Below are 22,857 nucleotides of genomic sequence, written 5' to 3'. Positions count from 1 at the left end.
TCCACATCACATATTAATACCCATTCTCAATAACATGTATAGTTCTATATTCGCATCACAACTCCAATACACATTCTCACTAACATATATTATACCACCAATCATCAGGTTTAAACACAATTCTCAACACATTACATCCATAATCTCAATAATATGCCTTTCCCCACAATTACAAGATTTATAACACAACCACATTACCTTTCATAAGTACTATCAACATAACCTTTATCCATCAGTTTCAAAGTTTCACAACTCAAAATAATTATTCAATTAAGTAAATCAACTTAACAACCCATTAACCAAAACACCACCAACCCATGCCACTAACTTCCAAACGCTCACCTCATAAATACATATTCTCAATACATTCCACACTTCTCACTAATAGATATTAACTCGTCAAACACAAGGTTTTACCATATAAAATAGGCTTAAATGCTTACTTCGTCCTCATGTTAAGAGGTGAATTTTTGTTTAGTACCCGGTTTTAAAAATGAAGACATTGGGTCCCTATGTTATAAAAAGTGTATGAATAAGGTCATGTCCGTTAAGTTGACAGCAACGGCGTTAAGTCCATGCTGATGTGGTCGTACTTTTTCTGTTTTCTCTTCTGCTGTCCAACTTTTTCTCTCTCTTGTTCAGTTTTTTCTTTGATGATTTGTTGAACTTGTTCTTTCTTTGTGGACTTTATTCATATACTTTTCATAACATAGGGACCCAATGTCTTCATTTTTAAAATCGGGTACTAAACAGAAATTCACCCCTTAACATGGGGATAAAGTAAGCATTTAAGCCTATAAAATACTACAACTTCATATACAATACTACATCTTATAAAATAATACGACTTCAAATAAATCACCATAAAACATATACAATTATAACGACTTTTATGAACTACTACCACAATACCTAGAAATATTCAACTTTTATTATTTATTCTATATACATAAAAATCCCTCGTATTAATTAAATTATGAAAATTATTCGTACCATCACTTAACTTATATTACTAAGAAAACAACAAGTATTCCAGCTAAAAGTTTAATCCCCTGAACTTAATAGTTTTAATACATATATAATAATATAATATTAATTATAACTTAACCTTGTTAAGTTTCTTTACTGTTATATATCCGTTATATAATAATTTGCATAAAAGTTATATATTATTATATAATATACAAAGATTATAAAAACGGAATGAAATCTAATATATAATATACAAAGATCATAAAAGAATTATATATTATATGTTAATATATAATATAATATAATATATTATTTATAAATCTTGATTTTCCTAAGAGCAGCATAGTACAACACCTTTTATTAAAATATGAATTTCTTTATTTAACACCGTAGGACCCACACGGGACCCTTACCCTCTCAACATTCCCTCACAGACTCTCTCCTATTTTACGTAGTCCTGTGGTGAAATATAACCCATGCACATCTTTACTTTCCTTTTCTTTAAGATTTACATGCTGCACATAAGTAAAACTACTTCCAAATTAAATCAAAGTGAGAAACAAATCTAACTCTTGTCCTTCTTCTCTTTCCACGGGTCCTAACTAGAATTAAACATTAATTTTCTTTAAATCCCAACCATTCTATTCAATTCCTAAACAAACTGGCACACCACACTCTTCTATCATTCACGCACACATATATATTAGCTCACATCTTGCTCCATTTAAACACAGACCCCTCCACACATCAATCCAATTTTGTTTTCTCTCCATACAAACCGAACTCCTCCCACTATTTCTTCTTTATTTCTTCCTCCTTTCTCTCCTGTTTCTTTCCTCTATTATCTAAAACATTCGAATACTCTTCCTTTCTCCCCATGAAACAACCCTTGCAGAACCACCAAAACCCCTAATGAACCCTCACTACAAAAAAGAAGGGTATTATCGAAGGCCATAATCCTTCAGAAACAGTCATAAGCCGTCAGTAATGATCTTTTATCGAAGGCTTATCGACGGCCAAAACACAGTCGGTAAAACTTTTGTCGCTAACATTTACCGACGGCTTTTGTCCATCGGTAATTATCGAGGGACAAAAGCATTCGGTAATTACTAAGGGGCAAAAGCCCTCGGTAATTATCAAGGGATAAAGACCCTCGGTAAAAACCAGACAGAAGTAAGTGATATTTGTTTTTATTATCAAACCACACAAACCTGCATACATGTTCACAGCACAGACAGATGTGTATAACATTTTCAAACCACAGACAGACCTCCATAATATACATTCTTAAATTTCATTTGTATTGTTGAAATTTAAGAATTTGTAATTGGAAATCAAACATTAAACATAAAACATAAAACAATATGTTCATCTAGCAAATGTAATGTAATACAATCCTAATGTAACATAAAAAATGTTCTAACAACTATGTTCATTAACAAAATAAAACTAAATCTACATAGTCATCATAGAATGTCTTCATCATCCTATTGCTCTGTAGATGGCTGGACTGGTGTGGGCTGAACTGATGTGGGCTGCTGAGGGACAGCGGGTGATAGGGAGGGTCGTGGTGTGGTTGGAGGGACAGTGGAATGAATGTCTGAAGCATCAGGCAGCACTCTCATTACCAGGGACTTGAAGTTTGTAAACTATGTTCTCAAGTCACTGTAATTTTCTCTCAATTCATGATTTTCCTGGTCACGTTGTTGTAGTAGTTGTGTCAAGCGCTCGATGGTCTCTTCAGCAGTAGTGGTAGAAGAAGAAGGTTGGTGATTCATAGTACCTCCTCTTGATGTTGTATAGTTTGCAGCAAGTTGTCCTGCACCGTACACTCGTCCATTTTTCTTCCCACCAACGACATCGATCCAGCACTGTGTCCTACGGATGTTGTCGTCCTCATTAGTTGCATCATCCGGTGTAGGAGTTGACCCATGTTTGGATCTAACCTGTGAAAGTCTCGTAGAAAATTCTTCCTATTCAAACATTAAAAGCAATGTTAGGGAATGATACAATAATAGAATGAAAAATTAATATCAGTACCATTGTTATTTGCTTACATGAGTCAAAATTTGGGTGGTAGAGTTGCTTGTTTCTAATGAATTTAGGGGCTGGAACATCAAAATTATGAAGTACTTTATTTCTGCATCATTAAGCTATTTAAACTAGTTTGGAATTAAGTTGTGTAAAACACAGAATCAGACTTTGGAAAAACTGGGTTTATCTTTGGCTAGCCTCTTCTATTTGAAAACGATCTATATCGCATGCTAATATTGTTAAGCTACAAAATCCATAATATTATAAAACTCAGATAAATTTCATATCTCAATAAGTAGGTAGCAATTCCTTAGTGCATTTAGGTTAGATTGATTAATTAATTGAAGTGTTTTATTCTAAGAACGTGATTACTAACAAGTTGACAAATCTTAAGTTTGAATAATCAACGTTTTCCAGTGTTTAAGATAATAATTTCAATAAATATATTTAATAATTATAGTTATTAATACTTATAAAAATATGGTATTATATTATATTGAGAAAGTGACGTTCACAGAACAGAGCATGTTTGTTAACAGTTATTATTTTTCACGTCAATATCTTTTGTATTTCAATTCATGCTTCCCCTTTTCAAAACGATGTTTTGGTAAAGTACTTTAAACACTTTTATATTGTGCTTATCATTGAAAGAAAATCAATACCTTCAATTAAACTGGAACTTGATATGTTAAGCAAAAAGATTGAGGTGAAAGAAGCTGAGAATGTTTATCTGAATGAGTCTATTGAGAGGATGGATAAAGAGTTGCAACAGATAAAAGGTGCAAATTGCCTTTTAAGTGATCAAGTTAAAAATTCAGAGAATCTTCTCGAGAAGGACTTAGAGCTTCTAGAAATGATAAAAAGGTTGAGGGTTGTAGAGACATTAAATGAAGAGTTTTGCAGATATATTGAGAAGCTGAACATGGATTAAGAAGAATCAAGATTAGTTGGACGTTATACATTTGCTTTGTCTAAGAATAATAGGTATATTACCTTCTTACATCATGAATTGGTGTAATGAAATTGACTATACTTAAATGTTAAAAGGTTGGGTTGTTGTTATACCTTGTATACATTTACTTGTTGCCTTCACTATGTCTACAGGAATGTTTGAACCAGTTTTGGAAGGTTTAAGTCTTTTAGAAGAGGTTATAGGGTCCAGTTTGACTTTTTATGCAGATTTTGTGCAATCAAATTCAAGTTTTGGCATGTTTAGCTCATATCACCAAGGCTAGACATTGTATCATTTCCTTATAGGTTAATATCTTGCTACACAACCACCTAAACACGGATTGAAAATGAAAATTGAAAGCTGGAACAAATTCACACAATTGACAACAGAAGCAAAAACATCAATCATAACAAATAATTAAAATTCAACCTGAATAGTCAAGCATGATCAAGTTCAATAATGCAGAGCTGGAATGGTAGGAAATTCATTATGGATGACATGAATTAAAAGAAACTCACAGGTTGTAGATTTTTGAACTGAAGTTAGCACTTGTAGCTGGTTGAAAGTTCCCTATTCAACCCAGATTTTGTTTCAGCTCCTCTTCCTAAAGATGCTACCACAAATGAATAAGGTCTCTAAGTTGGAAACTGCACCACAACACTTAAGATTAGCACAAACCAACAATATAAACATCAATCCAAATCTTAACACTAAACCAATAACCAGTTAGGGCAATAAAAAACGTAACAATGTAATAACTTTAAGAAGTATTGAGAAAGATCAAACTAATTTCTATCAGATCTCTACTTCCCCTACTCTTTTATCAATAAAAAAACCACCTCTTTAATGTTTTCTTGTCACTGCTCTTGGGGTAACAGTCCATCAACTGCTGAGCTTCTGAAAATAATGATCATATATTTGATTTACTTTGAAGTACTTGAAAATCTGGTGATAAGAATAATTTAAACAAATGGAAATCTAGAGTTTGAGTCCACTTGTTCATCTTCTTATCAAATTGGAAGGTAATAAAAGAGTTGCAGGCATGTATTGGAAAGCATGCTTTTATATATATATATATATATATATATATATATATATATATATATATATATATATATATATATATATATATATATATTTCTAAATAATTAGCGGCATCCAATAGAAATGGGAAAATTTTTAGGTTTGATGGATGTTAGAGAAAATATGCACAGCAAAATGCTATGATCAATATTCAATCAATAAAATACCAAAGATGCTTGAGATGTATACAAGTTGGCCTTAATTGACAACTAAACATTATTGAGGTTACCTTGAACTATGGTTGAGTAATACGTAGGTGCTAGGATCATGCACATTCAAGTAACTTGTAAAAGACAAGGTTGAAAGAGTAAAGGCATCAATGAAAATTGTATGCACTTGCACTCTTTCTTACTTTTGTACTTAGAATATAAAAAAGGAAATAATTTAGCCAAAGGGAAAAGGAAAAGATTAACAATTCTTTGACTTTATTCCCGATTGTTAGTTATAATATGTGAGGTAAAATTAAGTTCATAAAGTATCAAAGTTGATGATGGGAAGATAAACCAAACTATGTAATATGTGAGGTAAAATCCAAATATCAACCGGAGCTTGTAAAATAGTCTAGTTTTTGTTGTACAAGCACATGGGTTTTGGCTACTCAGGTTGTTTTACATGTTGTTTTTGTTTTTGGCAGCTGAGTGTGAAACCCTCTGTCTCACATTTAGCTTCTTGCCTTGGACAAAGTGAAAATGAAGAAGGACAAGAAAATGGTAATTAAAAAAGATCACAGGTGACACTATTTTAGTTTGTAGCTTTGGATCACAAGGGAAGCTTATATGAAGTGGTAAATGACCAACTAAGGCTTGCACTGTGAAATAGAATATGTTGAACTGAAGTTCTATCATAAAATACAAATAATCTATATGCCCTTTGTTCAAGTCAAAAATCTTCACCAATTACAAAGCCTAAGAAACTGCCAAATGTTTCGATATAGAACCAGAAATGATAAGAATCAAATATGTGGAACTAATAACTGTGACCTGGTCAGATCTAAAACTAAACCAATTCAAAGAGCCACACACTTTGCACATATAAAAGCACAAACCAACTAAGGCAAAAAACATAGCAACCAAACTTTAGTTCCTTCTAACACTCACCCTTTAGTACAAGCTTAACCAAAGTATCAAACCAAGCAAGCATAGTAGTTATTGCTCCCAAAGAATCACCCTTTAAGCCTAATCAATTCAGGAAACATAAAACGCTCAAAAGGGGTATATGGCAAGTAAGAGAAAGGTTAGTGAAGTTGTGTGAAGGTTGACTACATTACTAGCACTTTTGAATGATGTTTGACTGAAGATACAAAAGTGGATGTGCAATAAAAAACCATATGCAACCACATAGTAAAGAAAATACTAATTTCCTACATATGTAAAGTTGTACTACCCCACTCAGTGGACACGGAAGAAAAAAATACCATATGCAACCACATAACTTGGGTCTACAGGCAGCTAGATCAGAAATAAATTCAATCAATTTACGAAACCTATATAAAACACAACAGCAAATGAAACGTAGGGATATACAAATGAACCTCCTCAGCTCTAATTGTTGTGGAAATCCCTCAATGCACTGCTTCAGCTCACAAACTCGTGTGCTTTCGTAGTCAATCGGGCAAGCTCAACCACCTAACGACCACCACCACCGAAACAAGAACCTTTTCTTTTGCTGGGAAGAACCAATATTGCAATAACACTTCAAATACACACGAGACGAAGGAGGGAGGATTCGCAACAGAAAGAGCGGCGAGAAAACCTATTCTCTGGTCGACCAAATCGGGCGTGCTCAACCACCTGGCGACCACCACCGAAAGAAGAACTTGAACATTCACCATAAAGAACCAACGATGCACCAATGGCTTTAAATACCCACGAGACCAAGGGTGGGGGGAATCACAACAGAAATGATGGAGCTAGGTTTTTTAGTCCATTAAATCGATCTGAGAGAGGGAATCCCAATGTTTAGGTTTTAATCATCCGGCAAATTACCGAAGGCCCAATATCCGTCGGTGATTAAAATCACCACACCATTACCGAAGGCTATAAGGCCGTCGAAAAAAGACCGCCGGTAATGCACGTGTTTCCTGTACTGCCTCGCTCACTCTCTCCTCCATGTGAACCACCCTCTTTTTTTCCCGAATCTTTCTCATTTTCCAGAGACTACTCCCATCAACACTCGAAACCTAATACCCTATTTTCCTTCTTTTTCCAATGCAACCCAAACAGAAACCTTGAATCATTGATTTCTCTACAACCCATAACCCTACTCCCCACTCAATACATAAGCAAACTGAAATTCGTTAAGGTATCGTAAAACAACCATTACATGGTAAATGCACTGAAAACAACCATCACACAAGAATAAGCGCAAGAAAATCATCCAAACCCAATACACATGATATAAGCGCAAGACTACCTAAAATAGAAGTTTTCTCTTTCCTATACTTAAGGATCATATAATTAATATAAAAAAATAACTTACTCTCTTCTCTGAACCCATCTGAAAATTTGAAAATAAAACTAAAACTAATTAATAACTTTTTATACTACTCCTAAATACTTTAATCACCTAATTCCATACCATAATTAAATATCTAATATTCAAAATTATAAAATAAAAATATAAAATATTTTTCTTCTATCTGGGTTTTACCGCTACAAATAACATTTGAAGAAATTAATACTTCTAATTTTAAATTACAAAAAGTTTTCATATTTGTATTTCACAAAATATTATCTTAATAATTTTTTCATAATTTGGATATTACTTTCTTACATTCAGGATGACAATATTACCCTATAAAATGACATCATTATAATATAAATTGATTATCCACTATGCAACAATTATACGTTGCCACATATCACTTTAATAAAAGAAATAAAAATAACACTTTGCATAAAGAATAGGAATTATATTACTATCTAATAGACACATTAAATAACTCTAAAATAAATTAGAACAAAACACTCCTAGTGATAAATTAAATATTTTAACTTTTTTAATATTGCATTAATTAATTTTTTATTAAGTAATATAAATTTATACATATATATACACAAAAACACACATATATTGGATTTAAATATTTAAATATTGGATTTAAAATATTTAGCTTTCTATATTTAAATATTGGATTTTAAATATGAAACATAGTCAAAATTTACATTTAAAGTAATTATATCTTAAATGTATTTAAGGTCAAATTAATTACATTTAAAGTCAAAATATATTATTTTGACTAAATATACTTAAGAATGAAAAAGTATAATATATTTTTTCCTTACGTGTTTAGCTTTCTATATTTAAATATTGGATTTTAAATATGAAACATTGTCAAAATTTACATTTAAAGTAATTATATCTTTATATAATAAATAAGTTATTAATATTTTTATTTTTAAATAAATTTTATTGACTAATTAACTTTTAATGGAAAAGAGTATAATAATTATTTCTCTATAAATTCATGGTTAGCTTTCTGAAAACAATACCAAAGACTTTTCCTTCTATTCATATTTTGAATCCTTAGAAAACTTACAAAAGAGATATGGAAAAAGTTGAGATAAAAGCTATTGGAGTTTTAGTTATGGTGATGATTCTTTCACTACTACAAATTCATTGATTACCGAAGGATATATATATGGGTTTGCTAACTTGCATAAGTATATTTTCAGTTGGTACATTTTAGTAATATGTATCGGGTTTTAGTAGACAAAAATACCCTAATAGATCATGAATTCTAAGTTTTAAGGTTAAGGACATTTTAATAATTTTCATTCCCAAAAATGAAAAAGAAAAAAGAAACCCCGAAAGTTTGGTTCACCTCCCTCATTCCTCTCTACCTTTTCTCTTTTATCTTTCTCACTCTAACATTTTCTTAGTCATGCACTACAAAAAAGAAGGGCATTACCGAAGGCCAGAAGCCCTCGGTAACAGCCCGAAACCGTCGATAAAAGGTAATTACACGGTCAAAGAGCCCTCGGTAAATCTCTTGTCGTTAATTACCGAGGGCCAGAAGCCTTCGGTAAAAGCCTTCGGTAATTACCTAACGTGGGTAGTTATTGAAGGGAAAAAGCCTTCGGTAAGTTGGAGGCATATCTAAGGCACAATTGTATTTGTTATGAAACCAACACTTCATGACAAAAATAACACTACACATAAGGCACGTGACTTTAGACAAAACTGGAAAATGAATATGCAAGCTGGAATTCAACTCAAGCAAACGAAATTCACTGATTAAAATGATGAAGAAACACTAAGGAACACTGGAAGTACAAGCACAACAAGTACAAACATGATTTAAACCAATTTCTCACCTTTTTAGTACACTTTCTTAGGTTCTAACTACTCAAAATTTGACTTTTAGGTAATTGTTTGCTTTTGAGTATTTTCCTAGTGTCATTTCACTACTTTAGACTTGTTAGGATATTAACATTAGTTATTGTTAGTCTACTTTAGGTGAATTGCCTCTTTCTCACCCTTACTTTTTTAGGTTCTACATACTCAAACTTTGAAGTTGAGGTAATTCTTTGGTTTTTTCAAATTCCCTAGCTTCATTCTACTAGTTTAAACTTGTCAGGATGTTCAATATAGTAGTACTCTTTTTAGGTTTTAGGTAGTGAAATTTTGAGATTTTGCTACTTGATCCAATTTGTCATCTCTATTAGCTTCATTTAAGTACTTTAAACTTGTTAGGATAACAACAATATACTTTCTTTGGTTATATTAGGTGAATTTCGAAATTTTTACCTATTTTTAGAACACTTTTTATGTTTTAAGTACTTCAATTTTGAGACTTCACCATTGAAGTCCAAAATCATATGTTGAACTTTGACTTTAGAGTTCACTTTCACAATTAAAGTCCAAATTCATGTACAGGTTGTTGGAGACTTTAAGAGACATATCTTTTAACATGTTGAAGGCCAAATTAATCACTGGAGTGCCCTTAACCACTACCAGTTGGAGCAAAGTTAATAAAGTTTAACCTAAGAGATGGTCTACTTTAGCCTTAGTAAGGAATTTTCAGTTTTTTAGTTAATATATAAACTATAAAACAACTATAACTTTGGTTCCTTCTTCTAGTTTGGTAACTTGGGGGATTCAAGATAGTATATAACCAACATATATGCATGTTGGTTTGTCCTTGTACTCTACTTCATCCTTATAGTTACTCATTTTAAGTCTTACCCTGTATTGAAAGAAATTTTTAAGGGTGTTGTCATGGTCTTTTTCCAAGAGGGAATTTCGGTTGAAGGGTGGGGAACAAGGTGTGGAGATTATATATAAGAAGAATATGCATCACAGACAACACAAGAGAGAAGACAAACAAAATTTTATTTACCAAAAGGAGGGGCCAACATGTTTATTTATCAAATTGTTGCATGGCTATAGGCTTTTAGACAGATCAATCAGGAGCAAAATAAAGCAAGGTAAACAGAATAAGACATCATTTACCTACCTGCAAATGATGAAGTCTTCGACACCTGAGTGTAGCCCTTAAACAATGACACTTTTGCAACTAACTTTAACCCACTCCGTTTGAAGCTTCCAAACGTTATGTGCTCCTAATTGAAACCCCAAAACCTTGTACAATAATGGACAATTTTAATTAGCAAAATACAACAACAACAAAAGATTAATCATCAAACACCCTATATCCATCCCAAACCTAAACAACTTTAACTTTAAGGTTTCTGACAATATTTACCAGAATCTACTTATGCAAACAATTGACTTGTCAAAGTAACATGTGTTTCCACTAACTCTGTCCGTGAATTAATTTGGTCCATGAGCCATGTTCATTTGGTTTTGTTATATAAGATAATTCTATTGTCCACTCACGGTCAGATTATAAACAAAGCTACTTACTTCTTCATCATACACAATTACCACTTCATATTATATATACATACATACATATATATATATATATATATATATATATATATATATATATATATATTCAAATTCTGTGGTGGCTAATATTACTTGATTGTCATATGCAGAGATTTCTACACCAACAAAATGAGACTTGTAGTTCACCATTTCAAATGATAATAAAACTAGTTCAACTAGCTTTTGAAAGGTCTCGAATTTAGCTCCTAGTAGCTCGAATTGTTAACTAATTAATCAAGCCCTTTAATTAAATAAAACACTTTAATAATTTGTGGAAGAGAAATAAAAAAATTAATAAGGATAAGATGGTCTTTCCTCTAATATTTTATCCATGAATCATTTACTTAATCATATAACTTCCAATTCAGAGACATTAAGTCATTTGCTCTTTTGCTCTTTAACCTATACTGCATTTCCTCATTATTTACTCTAACCACACCTCATTATTTCATTTTTAATACATTATGTCTAGAATTTTTTACTTTTTAACATCAACTTATTCATATAAATATTGTCACAGTTTATTTAAAGATTTCTAATTAGATTTCAGAATCTAAATCATACCAACAGAAGACTTAGTACTCTGGAAACCTAATAAAGAGGGAGGAGATATGATAGCAACAAGGACTCTACACATAGAGGGCATACTGTAAAGTCCAAAAAAAAAATAATAATAAAAATAAAAAATAAAGAAAAATGTTATCTATTGTAATAAATCATATCAATTATTTTTGTAGTAATAATTTTCATGGATAGAAAAATGTAAATTTTGGATATAAAATTATAGTAATTCTAGAAGGAGAGTTTCAAAATTTTGATAACTTATTTAGAATTTTTTTAAGAAAATTGAATAATAAAAAGTGAATAGTGAATAGTGAATAGTAAAAAGTGAATAGTAAAAAAAATGAATAGTGCCAAAGGGATAAGGAAGCCACGTTGGTGCAAAGAGGATCAGATAGAATTTGGATTAAAATAATATTTTTAATAAAATAAGGAATAGTAAAAAAAAAAAAACAAATAGTGCCAAAATTTTGGCCTATAAATAGCAAGCTTGGGAAATGAAATTTTTGCACCAAGAGGTAGAGAGAATTATGAGAAAGGAAGAAATTAGGAAGTTTTTGGAGTAGGAAGAAATTTTAGAGTAGAGGTTCTGAAGAGTTTTCGGGGAAACAAATTCGGAGCAAGAGAAGCCTGGAATAGAGGTAAGGGGAGTTACATTTTGTTTGGTATTATTTTGAGTCTTGTATATGTTGCTTTTGGTTGATCTTAAATCTTGAATGTGAAGTATTTTGTTTCTGTATGATTTTGAATTTTGGATGAGAACATGTTTCTGTGTTTAGATCCAAGTGTGATAGTTGTAAAATGTGATGTTGATTATGTTATGCCATATGTTTATTGTTTTCCTTATTCGTTTTTATTTTTGGATGGATTAGAAGTTGTCTAACCGGCTCTGCCAGATTCAACTTCTTGTTTCCCCATACTTTATAGTGTTTTCCTTATTCGTTTTTTATTTTTGGATGGATTAGAAGTTGTCTAACTGGCTCTGCCAGATTCAACTTCTTGTTTCCCCATACTTTATATTGTTTTCCTTATTCGTTTTTATTTTTGGATGGATTAGAAGTTGTCTAACCGGCTCTGCCAGATTCAACTTCTTGTTTCCCCATACTTTATATTGTTTTCCTTATTCGTTTTTATTTTTGGAAGGATTAGAAGTTGTCTAACCGGCTCTGCCAGATTCAACTTCTTATTTCCCCAAACCTGTTATTATTCTTATTATTTAATTACATTGTATTCCTGGAAGGATGAGAAGTTGTCTAACCGGCTCTGCCAGATTCAACTTCTTGTTTCCCCAGAACTTTTATTGTTCTATTTAATTTTTATTGCATCTTCCTGAAAGGATGAGAAGTTGTCTAACTGGCTCTGCCAGAGTCAACTTCTTGTTTCCCCAAAATTTTTTATTAAAGTTTATTTTAATGATTGTAAAATATTTGATTCTTCTCCGATGACCATTTATAGTAACATTTTATTATTGTTAATTTGTTTGTAATATATTTATCTTGTATGATTTCTGTGTTGAATGTATTTTATGATGTTGATATGAAATTATGAATCTGAACATGATATGAGTCTTATGAGGATATGTTGTAATAGTATGATATGAGTTGAGGAATATGAGCATGATATGAGTCTCATGGAGAGATTCTATATTGGTATGGTATTAGTGTATATGTTGATGTTGAGGGTCCTCTTGTTGGTGGTTATCCTAAAACTCTAATAATTGTCCAGTCTCAATTAGAGAAGGATGTGTTATATGGTGAGAGTAGTAGGAGGTCCTAGTCTATGGTCATAGACGTTAATGGACTAACCTTGTGGGTGATGTGATATATTATATTTGGCCACAACTATGTTGTTGATGTCACAACAAGTGCATGACCGTCCGAGACTTCCATCAACATTATATCCGGATAATAGAGTCTAGTATGATAATTGCATCTTGCATGAATTTATGGTGAATGTATTACGTATAATAATAGTGTAATGTTTTTCTTTGAATGTTGCATGGTAGCTCACCTTTACTTGTTTGTTTGTGCCGGAAAATCTTATTTTTTGCGATGATCGTATAACGTTTATGTTATACGGGAGCAGATGCCGGAACGACATCCGAACCAATTCAAGTGAAGGAGGAAGCAGCAGAAAAATGAAGAGTAGTTTAAAGAAATAAATAAATAAATTTAGGAGTGTTGTAATGATGTAAAAAAAAATAATGTATTTCCAGTACGAACTATACTACTCTTAAATGGATGATTGTAATATTGTACGAGGTTTTTATTTTTAATGAAATAATTTGTGTATGAGATGTTAAAAAAAATGTTAATTTTTGGGGTGTTACATTTAGTGGTATCAGAGCGGTTCATCCTTAAGACGACCTTAGAGTTGTGGATTAATCCTACAAACTCATATTATAACTCATAATAACAATAATTCTCTGTGTGAACAGAGAGAAATGGCTCGTAGACAACCCAACCGTGAAACCCCTGAGGTACCCAGCCTTGCAAGGGCTTTAGAATCTATCACATCCGCTCTTCAACAACAGGGAGCTGCTTTAATGCAACAACACACCACGGCCCTACAACAGTTAGAAACGGCCAGACTAAATTCTGAAGCAAGCCAAAGACAACATGTGGAAACCTTAAGACAACTAGCCGAGAATGGCACCCATGTGGAAGCTCAACCTCAGAGAGTTCAGGAATGGACCTTAGAAAATTTTCTGCAACATCGTCCAGCAATTTTTAATGGGAAAACAAGTTCGGATGAGGCTGATCTCTGGATAAGGAACATGGAAAAGATTTTTGAAGCGAAAAGGTGTCCACCCGAAACTAGGTTGGCATATTCTGAGTATCAGCTATCTGGGGAAGCAGTACACTGGTGGAACAACACGAAGCTAGTATTAGAGGAAAGTGGTGAGATTATGACTTGGGAAATTTTTAAGAGTAAATTTTATGCTGAGTACTTTCCGGACAGTGTGAGACATTTGAAAGAGGTGGAGTTCTTGCAGCTGGTGCAAGGCAACAAATCCGTAGCTGAATATGCAGACAGGTTCAAACACTTGGTTCGTTTCTACACCCAACCGTCAAATGAAGAATGAAGGTGCAGGAAATTCAAAAATGGATTGAGAGCAAACATTCAACTAGCTGTGAATCCTTTAGCTATTAAGGAGTTTGCTGCTTTAGTGGAACATGCCAAAGCTGTGGAAAGGTTAATAAGTGAGGTTGAAGTTCAGAAGTTACCAAGGGTAGGAGGACCAACAGGGTCACGAGTTGGACAGAACATAAGGATCCGACCTTATGAAAGACCGTAACCTCAAAGGAATCCTCATCAACTGCAACCCCAACATAAAATAATTCGATGTTACGTTTGCGGAGGACCTCATCTAAAGAGCGTTTGTCCACAACTTCTTTCACACAACAAATGTTTCCTTTGCGGAGCAGAAGGTCGTTTTGCTAGAAACTGTCCCTCTAAAAGAGAGGCAACTCAACCTCAACAACCGATTCAACAGAGAATGACTGACAATAGGCCCCAAGCAACTCGAAGGGTCTATGCTTTGACTGGAGCAGAAGCTGCAAAATCAGGTAATCTCATCATTGGATGTTGTATGATAGCCGATAGAGAGTTGAATGTGCTATTTGATTCTGGAGTAACACACTCCTTTTTGTCTGAAACTCTTATTCAAGAGTTGAACCTACCCGTGAGAGAGTTACAATATGATCTCATGGTATCTACACTAGCCTCTAAACTGATAAAAACATCGAGGATGTGTCCTCAATGTCCGATAGTTATAGAAGGACGTAGGTTCAAAGTACATCTTATATCTTTACCCTTACAAGGTTTAGATGTAATCTTAGGAATGGATTGGTTATCTGTCAATCGTATCCTTATAGATTGTAGCAAAAAGGAGTTGATTTTTCCTAATCCTGAAGAAGCGGAGTTGCTGTCAGTACAACAAGTGTTAAAGGAAGTCAAAGAAGGATCTTCGTGTTTCGTTATCTTGACTCATGTGGAAGTCGAGAAAAATGAACAAAATCTTGATATTCCTATAGTTAATGAGTTTAGTGATGTGTTCCCAGAAGAAGTACCAGGATTGCCTCCTCAACGAGAAATAGAATTCTCCATTGATTTAATACCCGGAGCTTGACCAGTATCAGTAGCTCCATATCGAATGGCTCCGGCGGAGTTAAATGAATTGAAGAAGCAAATTGAAGAGCTAATGGAGAAGCAATTTATTCGACCAAGTGTGTCACCTTGGGGAGCACCTGTACTGTTGGTAAAGAAGAAGGATGGAAGCTCTAGATTATGTATCGACTACAGACAGTTGAACAAACTAACCATTAAGAACAAATATCCTCTACCTAGGATTGATGATCTGCTGGACCAGTTGCATGGAGCTCAGGTGTTTTCAAAGATAGATCTCAGGTCTGGATATCATCAAATTTTGGTGAAGCCAGAAGATGTACAGAAGACCGCTTTTAGATCCAGATACGGACACTACGAGTATGTAGTTATGCCGTTCGGTGTAACTAATGCTCTATTCATGGATTTCATGAACAGAATCTTTCGACCATTCCTAGACAAGTTTGTCATAGTCTTTATAGATGACATACTTATCTATTCTAAGACTCAAGCAGAACATGTTGAACACTTAAGGACCATCCTTGGGATCTTGAGGGAGAAGAAATTGTATGCAAAGATGTCAAAATGTGAGTTTTGGATGCAAGAAGTGAAATTCTTAGGACATGTTATATCATCTCAAGGCATAGCGGTGGATCCAACAAAAGTTGAAGCAATGTTGCAGTGGGAAAGACCGAAGACTATAACAGAAATAAGGAGTTTTGTGGGATTAGCCGGCTACTATAGAAGGTTTATAGAGAGTTTCTCTAGAATAGTAGCGCCTTTAACCCAACTAACTCGTAAAGATCAACCTTTTGTCTGGACAGATAAGTGTGAGAAGAGTTTTTTGGAGCTGAAGCAGAAGCTGACTAGTGCACCGATTTTGGTAATCCCTGAACCAAGTAAAAAGTTTGAAGTTTATTGTGATGCTTCTCATCAGGGATTAGGTTGTGTGCTCATGCAAGAAAGAAGAGTGGTGGCATAAGCTTCAAGACAATTAAAGACTCATGAGAAGAACTATCCTACTCATGATTTGGAATTGGCAGCGGTGGTATTTTCCTTAAAGATTTGGCGGCACTATCTCTATGGAGCTCAATTTCAAGTATTCAGCGATCACAAAAGCTTGAAGTACTTATTCGACCAAAAGGAGTTGAATATGAGGCAAAGACGGTGGATGGAATTCTTGAAGGATTATGATTTCAACCTCCTATATCATCCAGGAAAAGCAAACGTGGTAGCCGATGCTTTGAGTAGAAAGGCAATTCATGTTTCTCATATGATGATCAAAGAACAGGAGTTGGTGGAGAAGTTCAGAGACCTGAAGTTACAGATGGAGTTTGGAGAAGATTTCATTAGATGTAGTAGTCTGACTATATCTAGTGATTTTCTTATTTTAATTAAAGAGAAGCAACTGTCGGATCTTGGCTTGAAAAAGATAACAAAAATGATCGGTACAGATAAGGCTAAAGAATTTAGGCTAGGATCTGATGATGTATTAAGATTTAGAAGTCGAATATGTGTACCAGACAATGCTGATATAAAAAGACTAATCTTTGAAGAAGGACACAAAAGTCGTTTTAGCATACATCCCGGTACGACTAAAATGTATCAAGATCTCAAGGAGTCCTTTTGGTGGCCAGGAATGAAGAAGGAAGTAGCACAATTTGTAGCGGCTTGTTTAATTTGTTTGAAGGCAAAAGTGGAACATCAGAGACCTGGAGGATTGCTACAACAATTAGACATACCAGAATGGAAATGGGATAGCATTGCTATGGATTTCGTCACGCATTTACCACGGACAGTAAGAGGTAATGATTCTATCTGGGTTATCATTGACCGATTGACAAAAACTGCTCACTTTTTAGCAATAAATCTGAAAATGTCAATGGCTAAGTTGGCACAACTGTACATAAAAGAGATAGTAAGATTGCATGGCGTCCCTTCAAGCATTGTGTCAGATCGAGACCCAAGATTCACTTCTAGATTCTGGCAAACTCTACAGGAAGCTATGGGCAGCAAGTTACGAATGAGTTCTGCGTATCATCCCCAAACCGATGGACAATCTGAAAGAACCATCCAATCGTTAGAAGACCTACTCAGAACGTGTGTATTGGATCATCTGGGTAGTTGGGATGAAGTACTTCCTCTAGTGGAATTCACCTACAACAATAGCTTTCATGCTAGTATTGGAATGGCACCTTACGAGGCTCTGTATGGAAGACGATGTCGAACTCCTTTATGCTGGTACCAGGACGGTGAAAAGGCTCTGATAGGACCTGAATTACTACAACAGACAAAGTAAAGTTGATACGAGAAAGAATGAAGGCTTCGCAGAGCAGACAAAAGTCATATGCTGATCAAAGGAGGAGACCATTGGAGTTTGCAGTCGGAGATCATGTCTTTTTGCGGGTGACTTCAACTACAGGAGTAGGAAGGGCTCTTCGTTCGAAGAAACTTTCTCCTAAGTTCATTGGTCCATATCAAATTTTGAGAAGAATTGGGCTTGTCGCTTACGAGATGACGTTACCTCCTCAGTTAGCCAAACTCCATCCAGTTTTTCACGTTTCTCAACTAAGAAAATATGTTCATGATCCTTCTCACATTTTAGAAGTAGAAGATATTCAAATCAGAGAGGATCTATCCGTAAAAGTGCAACCTGTTAGTATAGAAGACACTGAAACAAAGGAGCTTAGAGGGAAGACTATCAACTTAGTCAGGGTAGTTTGGGATAGGAAAACAGGTGACTCTACATGGGAATTAGAGTCGAATTTTCGAGGTCGAAAATTTTTGTTGTTGGGGAGAATGTAAAGTCCAAAAAAATAATAATAAAAATAATAAATAAATAAAAATGTTATCTATTGTAATAAATCATATCAATTATTTTTGTAGTAATAATTTTAATGGATAGAAAAATGTAAATTTTGGATATAAAATTATAGTAATTCTAGAAGGAGAGTTTCAAAATTTTGATAACTTATTTAGAATTTTTTTAAGAAAATTGAATAATAAAAAGTGAATAGTGAATAGTGAATAGTGAATAGTAAAAAGTGAATAGTACAAAAAAAATGAATAGTGCCAAAGGGATAAGGAAGCCACGTTGGTGCAAAGAGGATCAGATAGAATTTGGATTAAAATAATATTTTTAATAAAATAAGGAATAGTAAAAAAAAGGTTTAATAGGTTCGAAGGTCCCTATATTTGGGGGTTCGTTTCAATTGGGTCCTCCAATTTTGAAAGTGATCAATTAGGTCCCTAATTTGGTAAATGTGATTCAATAATAGGATCTGCGTTAAATTGAGTTAACTCTGTTAACTTTGTTATGAAGTGGCAAGCTGAGGATAATTGTTATCCTCGAAAAACATGATTTGGTAAGGTTTGCAGATATCAATTATCCTCGAAAAACATGATTTTGAAAGTGACCAATTTAACGGAGATCCTATTATTGAATCACATTTACCAAATTAGGGACCTAAATGATCACTTTCAAAATTGGAGGACCCAATTGAAACGAACCCCCAAATATAGGGACCTCCGAACCTATTAAACCTAAAAAAAAAAAAAAAACAAATAGTGCCAAAATTTTGGCCTATAAATAGCAAGCTTGGGAAATGAAATTTTTGCACGAAGAGGTAGAGAGAATTATGAGAAAGGGAGAAATTAGGAAGTTTCTGGAGTAGGAAGAAATTTTAGAGTAGAGGTTCTGAAGAGTTTTCGGGGAAACAAATTCGGAGCAAGAGAAGTCTGGAATAGAGGTAAGGGGAGTTACATTTTGTTTGGTATTATTTTGAGTCTTGTATATGTTGCTTTTGGTTGATCTTAAATCTTGAATGTGAAGTATTTTGTTTTTGTATGATTTTGAATTTTGGATGAGAACATGCTTCTGTGTTTAGATCCAAGTGTGATAGTTGTAAAATGTGATGTTGATTATGTTATGCCATATATATACTATTAATTGTTTATTTTTGTATTTTTGGATGGATTAGAAGTTGTCTAACCGGCTCTGCCAGATTCAACTTCTTGTTTCCCCAGAACTTTTATTGTTCTATTTAATTTTTATTGCATCTGCCTGAAAGGATGAGAAGTTGTCTAACTCGCTCTGCCAGAGTCAACTTCTTGTTTCCCCAAAATTTTTTATTAAAGTTTATTTTAATGATTGTCAAATATTTGATTCTTCTCCGATGACCATTTATAGTAACATTTTATTATTGTTAATTTGTTTGTAATATATTTATCTTGTATGATTTCTGTGTTGAATGTATTTTATGATGTTGATATGAAATTATGAATCTGAACATGATATGAGTTTTATGAGGAGATTTTGTAATAGTATGATATGAGTTGAGGAATATGAGCATGATTTGAGTCTCATGGAGAGATTCTATATTGGTATGGTATTAGTGTATATGTTGATGTTGAGGGTCCTGTTGTTGGTGGTTATCCTAAAACTCTAATAATTGTCCAGTCTCAATTAGAGAAGGATGTGTTATATGGTGAGAGTAGTAGGAGGTCCTAGTGTATGTTCATAGACGTTAATGGACTAACCTTGTGGGTGATGTGATATATTATATTTGGCCATAACTATGTTGTTGATGTCACCACAAGTGCATGACCACCCGAGACTTCCATCAACATTATATCCGGATAATAGAGTCTAGTATGATAATTGCATCTTGCATGAATTTATGGTGAATGTGTTACGTATAGTAATAGTGTAATGCTTTTCTTTGAATGTTGCATGGTAGCTCACCCTTACTTGTTTGTTTGTGCCGGAAAATCTTATTTTTTGCGATGATCGTATAACGTTTATGTTATACGGGAGCAGATGCCGGAACGACGTCCGAACCAATTCAAGTGAAGGAGGAAGCAGTAGAAAAATGAAGAGTAGTTTAAAGAAATAAATAAATAAATTTAGGAGTGTTGTAATGATGTAAAAAAAAATAATGTATTTCCAGTACGAACTATACTACTCCTAAATGGATGATTGTAATATTGTACGAGGTTTTTATTTTTAATGAAATAATTTGTGTGTGAGATGTTAAAAAAAAATGTTAATTTTTGGGGTGTTACACATACAACCTTAAATATGTTTGCACATCAGTATGTTAAGTATTTTGGCCAAATGTAAACCTTTATGGTTACATTATCGTTGTTCTAGTTCCAAACTGGTAAAGAAGGTTATAATTTGAATGTAATAGGTTGGCTATCAAAGAAGGAACATAACTCTCTCGGTTACAACTCTTGTGCAATTATACTACAAGGAAGAGTAACTCATGACCTCAAAGCTCATGCAGCAGACAGTCCAAACAAAAATTCCTTTGCATATATCAAATTATTAAAAATCAAAACCAGATTCAAATATTGCAATACTAAAACGTTCAACGGGTCCTTGTTTTAGTTTTCATTGGATTAAGCTACTGATTTGATGAGCTATTATGTTCTTCATGGATTTAAAATGACTGAGGGTAACAGTTACGAAATTATTACTCCTATCCATGCTTATTTAAGGCAGAAAACGCACACAATGAAATATAAAATGTTCCTCTTCAACTTCAATTTATTAACAGTGGTTCCATCATATAAGCATAATCAAAAATACATTCCTAGCAGTAGTAAACTATTTTGCACATCTAGGAGCCTCCCTTGACGAAGACAAGAACCCTCCTCACAACAACGTCCACACACCGTGATGTTAACAGACCACCCTCCTGACTAAAAATGCACTGCAACTAGAGAAAAGAATCAAACCTTAGCTGGAAAAAAAATTCTGCACTAGAAAAAGTCCCTAGTTTGGTGGTTTGATACTAAAAAACATATGCAAGTGATTTAAACACAAAAATGAATGTTCAAGTAACTTTATTTGATGATTTTAATTGTCTTTAAACTCTAAAATGAGTTAGAAACAGCCTGGAACTCAAAATCACTACTACACTTCTATTTTAACTCAAAAAGTAATGGTTTTCACTGTGTTAAATGTCCTTGCAATGTCCAGTTCGAGTTTGACCATGCTTACTTGTTGTTTTCAAGCTTAGTTTAGTGTATTTGCACTTTCTACAGTCATTTGCATGGATCGCTAGCTGTTTGAATCATTATAACATAGAATGAGGTGTGTAGTTGTTTAATTTCCTACATTATTAGCTGTTATAAGGTCAAATTTTCGAATCTACTATTTCTATGCCAAAAAATAGCTCAAAAGACTTTGTTTTGATGATTTAAAGTTGTTCTAAAATTCTAATTTGACTTATAACCACTGTTCTATAATTTCACAACTCAAAACCTCAATTTACAGTTCATTTTTTCTAGTGCAAAGTTGAATCCAACTTTGATTTTTGAATTTTTGCATTTGTAATTGGTTTGAGTTGTAACAAAAGCTAGGTTGTGATTTGAACTGAAACATGTGAAAAAGAAACATTATACAGGTGCTAAAAGGCATTTACTTTAATGGTTTGATCATGAGCACACTCTTTTTGGCAAAAATTTATTGATTCTAATGCTTGAGACAAGTGTATTTGATACATGCATACATGTTTCAAGTGCTAACAATCACAAATTATCATTAAATCTCAATTAGAGTAGTTGAGTTGATCATTTTGCTAGTTTTATCATTGTTTCTGTTTTTTGTAGAGCTTTGCATTGTGCTTTAGTCTTTGAGTGGTTTTAGGTCACTTTATATCTCCTAGTTGATAGTCTGCAGCTAGGTCTAGTTGATTAGGACCTTCTTATGCATTTAATTGAACCACCCAGCCTTTACTCTGCTGTTTCTCCATTCTGCAACAATTATTAGTGAAATTTTCGGCATTTAAGGGAACTGCCACTATCAATTGTTGATTCTATGTGTGATAAGCATCTTTTTAATTTTTACTTCAGAATTGGTTGGCTTCTTCTACTACCTTTGAGTACTAACACATGTGTATTCCTTTAGATTTTGAAACTCTATCATCAAAGTTGGTTAGATTAGAAGTCCTTGACATAAGTTGGAACTATTTGACTAATGACATTTTGCCATCTCTAAGAGGGATTCACATCTCTAGAAGAACTCTATTTGTCTGACAATGAATTTGACTCAGATAATCATATCCAAGGTGGAATAATTTTCCCATTTCATTTGTAAAGCTAAGGATACTGATAAGCTTCAGGATAATATATATATGTATGTAATGTAAGATACTTTACCTTGCAGGTTTATGCTCTATGTTGAAGAATCTTGAGGTCCTTCACTTGTCTTACAACAACTTCAATGACAGTGATATTGCATTCTC

General features: G+C 33.5%; 1 protein-coding gene across 1 annotated transcript; it reads left to right on the top strand.

Annotated features, from left to right (window-relative positions):
* Positions 1–14,996: 14,996 nt before the first annotated feature.
* LOC148192322 (uncharacterized) lies at positions 14,997–15,629 on the top strand. The gene has a single exon (XM_088098588.1). It carries the CDS (start codon positions 14,997–14,999, stop codon positions 15,627–15,629), a length of 633 nt encoding a protein of 210 aa, XP_087954714.1.
* The last annotated feature ends 7,228 nt before the right edge of the window (positions 15,630–22,857 follow it).

Source organism: Vigna umbellata, chromosome 9 (genome assembly GCF_029865625.1).
Source record: "Vigna umbellata cultivar VRB3 chromosome 9, Vumbellata_1.0, whole genome shotgun sequence".
Classification (NCBI taxonomy): domain Eukaryota; kingdom Viridiplantae; phylum Streptophyta; class Magnoliopsida; order Fabales; family Fabaceae; genus Vigna; species Vigna umbellata.
The sequence above is the reverse complement of the archived record's forward strand: the minus strand, read 5'-3'. Positions and strand labels throughout refer to the sequence as shown.

What these genes read in the sequence shown, in the direction of transcription:
- LOC148192322 (XM_088098588.1), top strand. Translation starts at nt 14,997, where the DNA reads ATGACTGACAATAGGCCCCAAGCAACTCGAAGGGTCTATGCTTTGACT.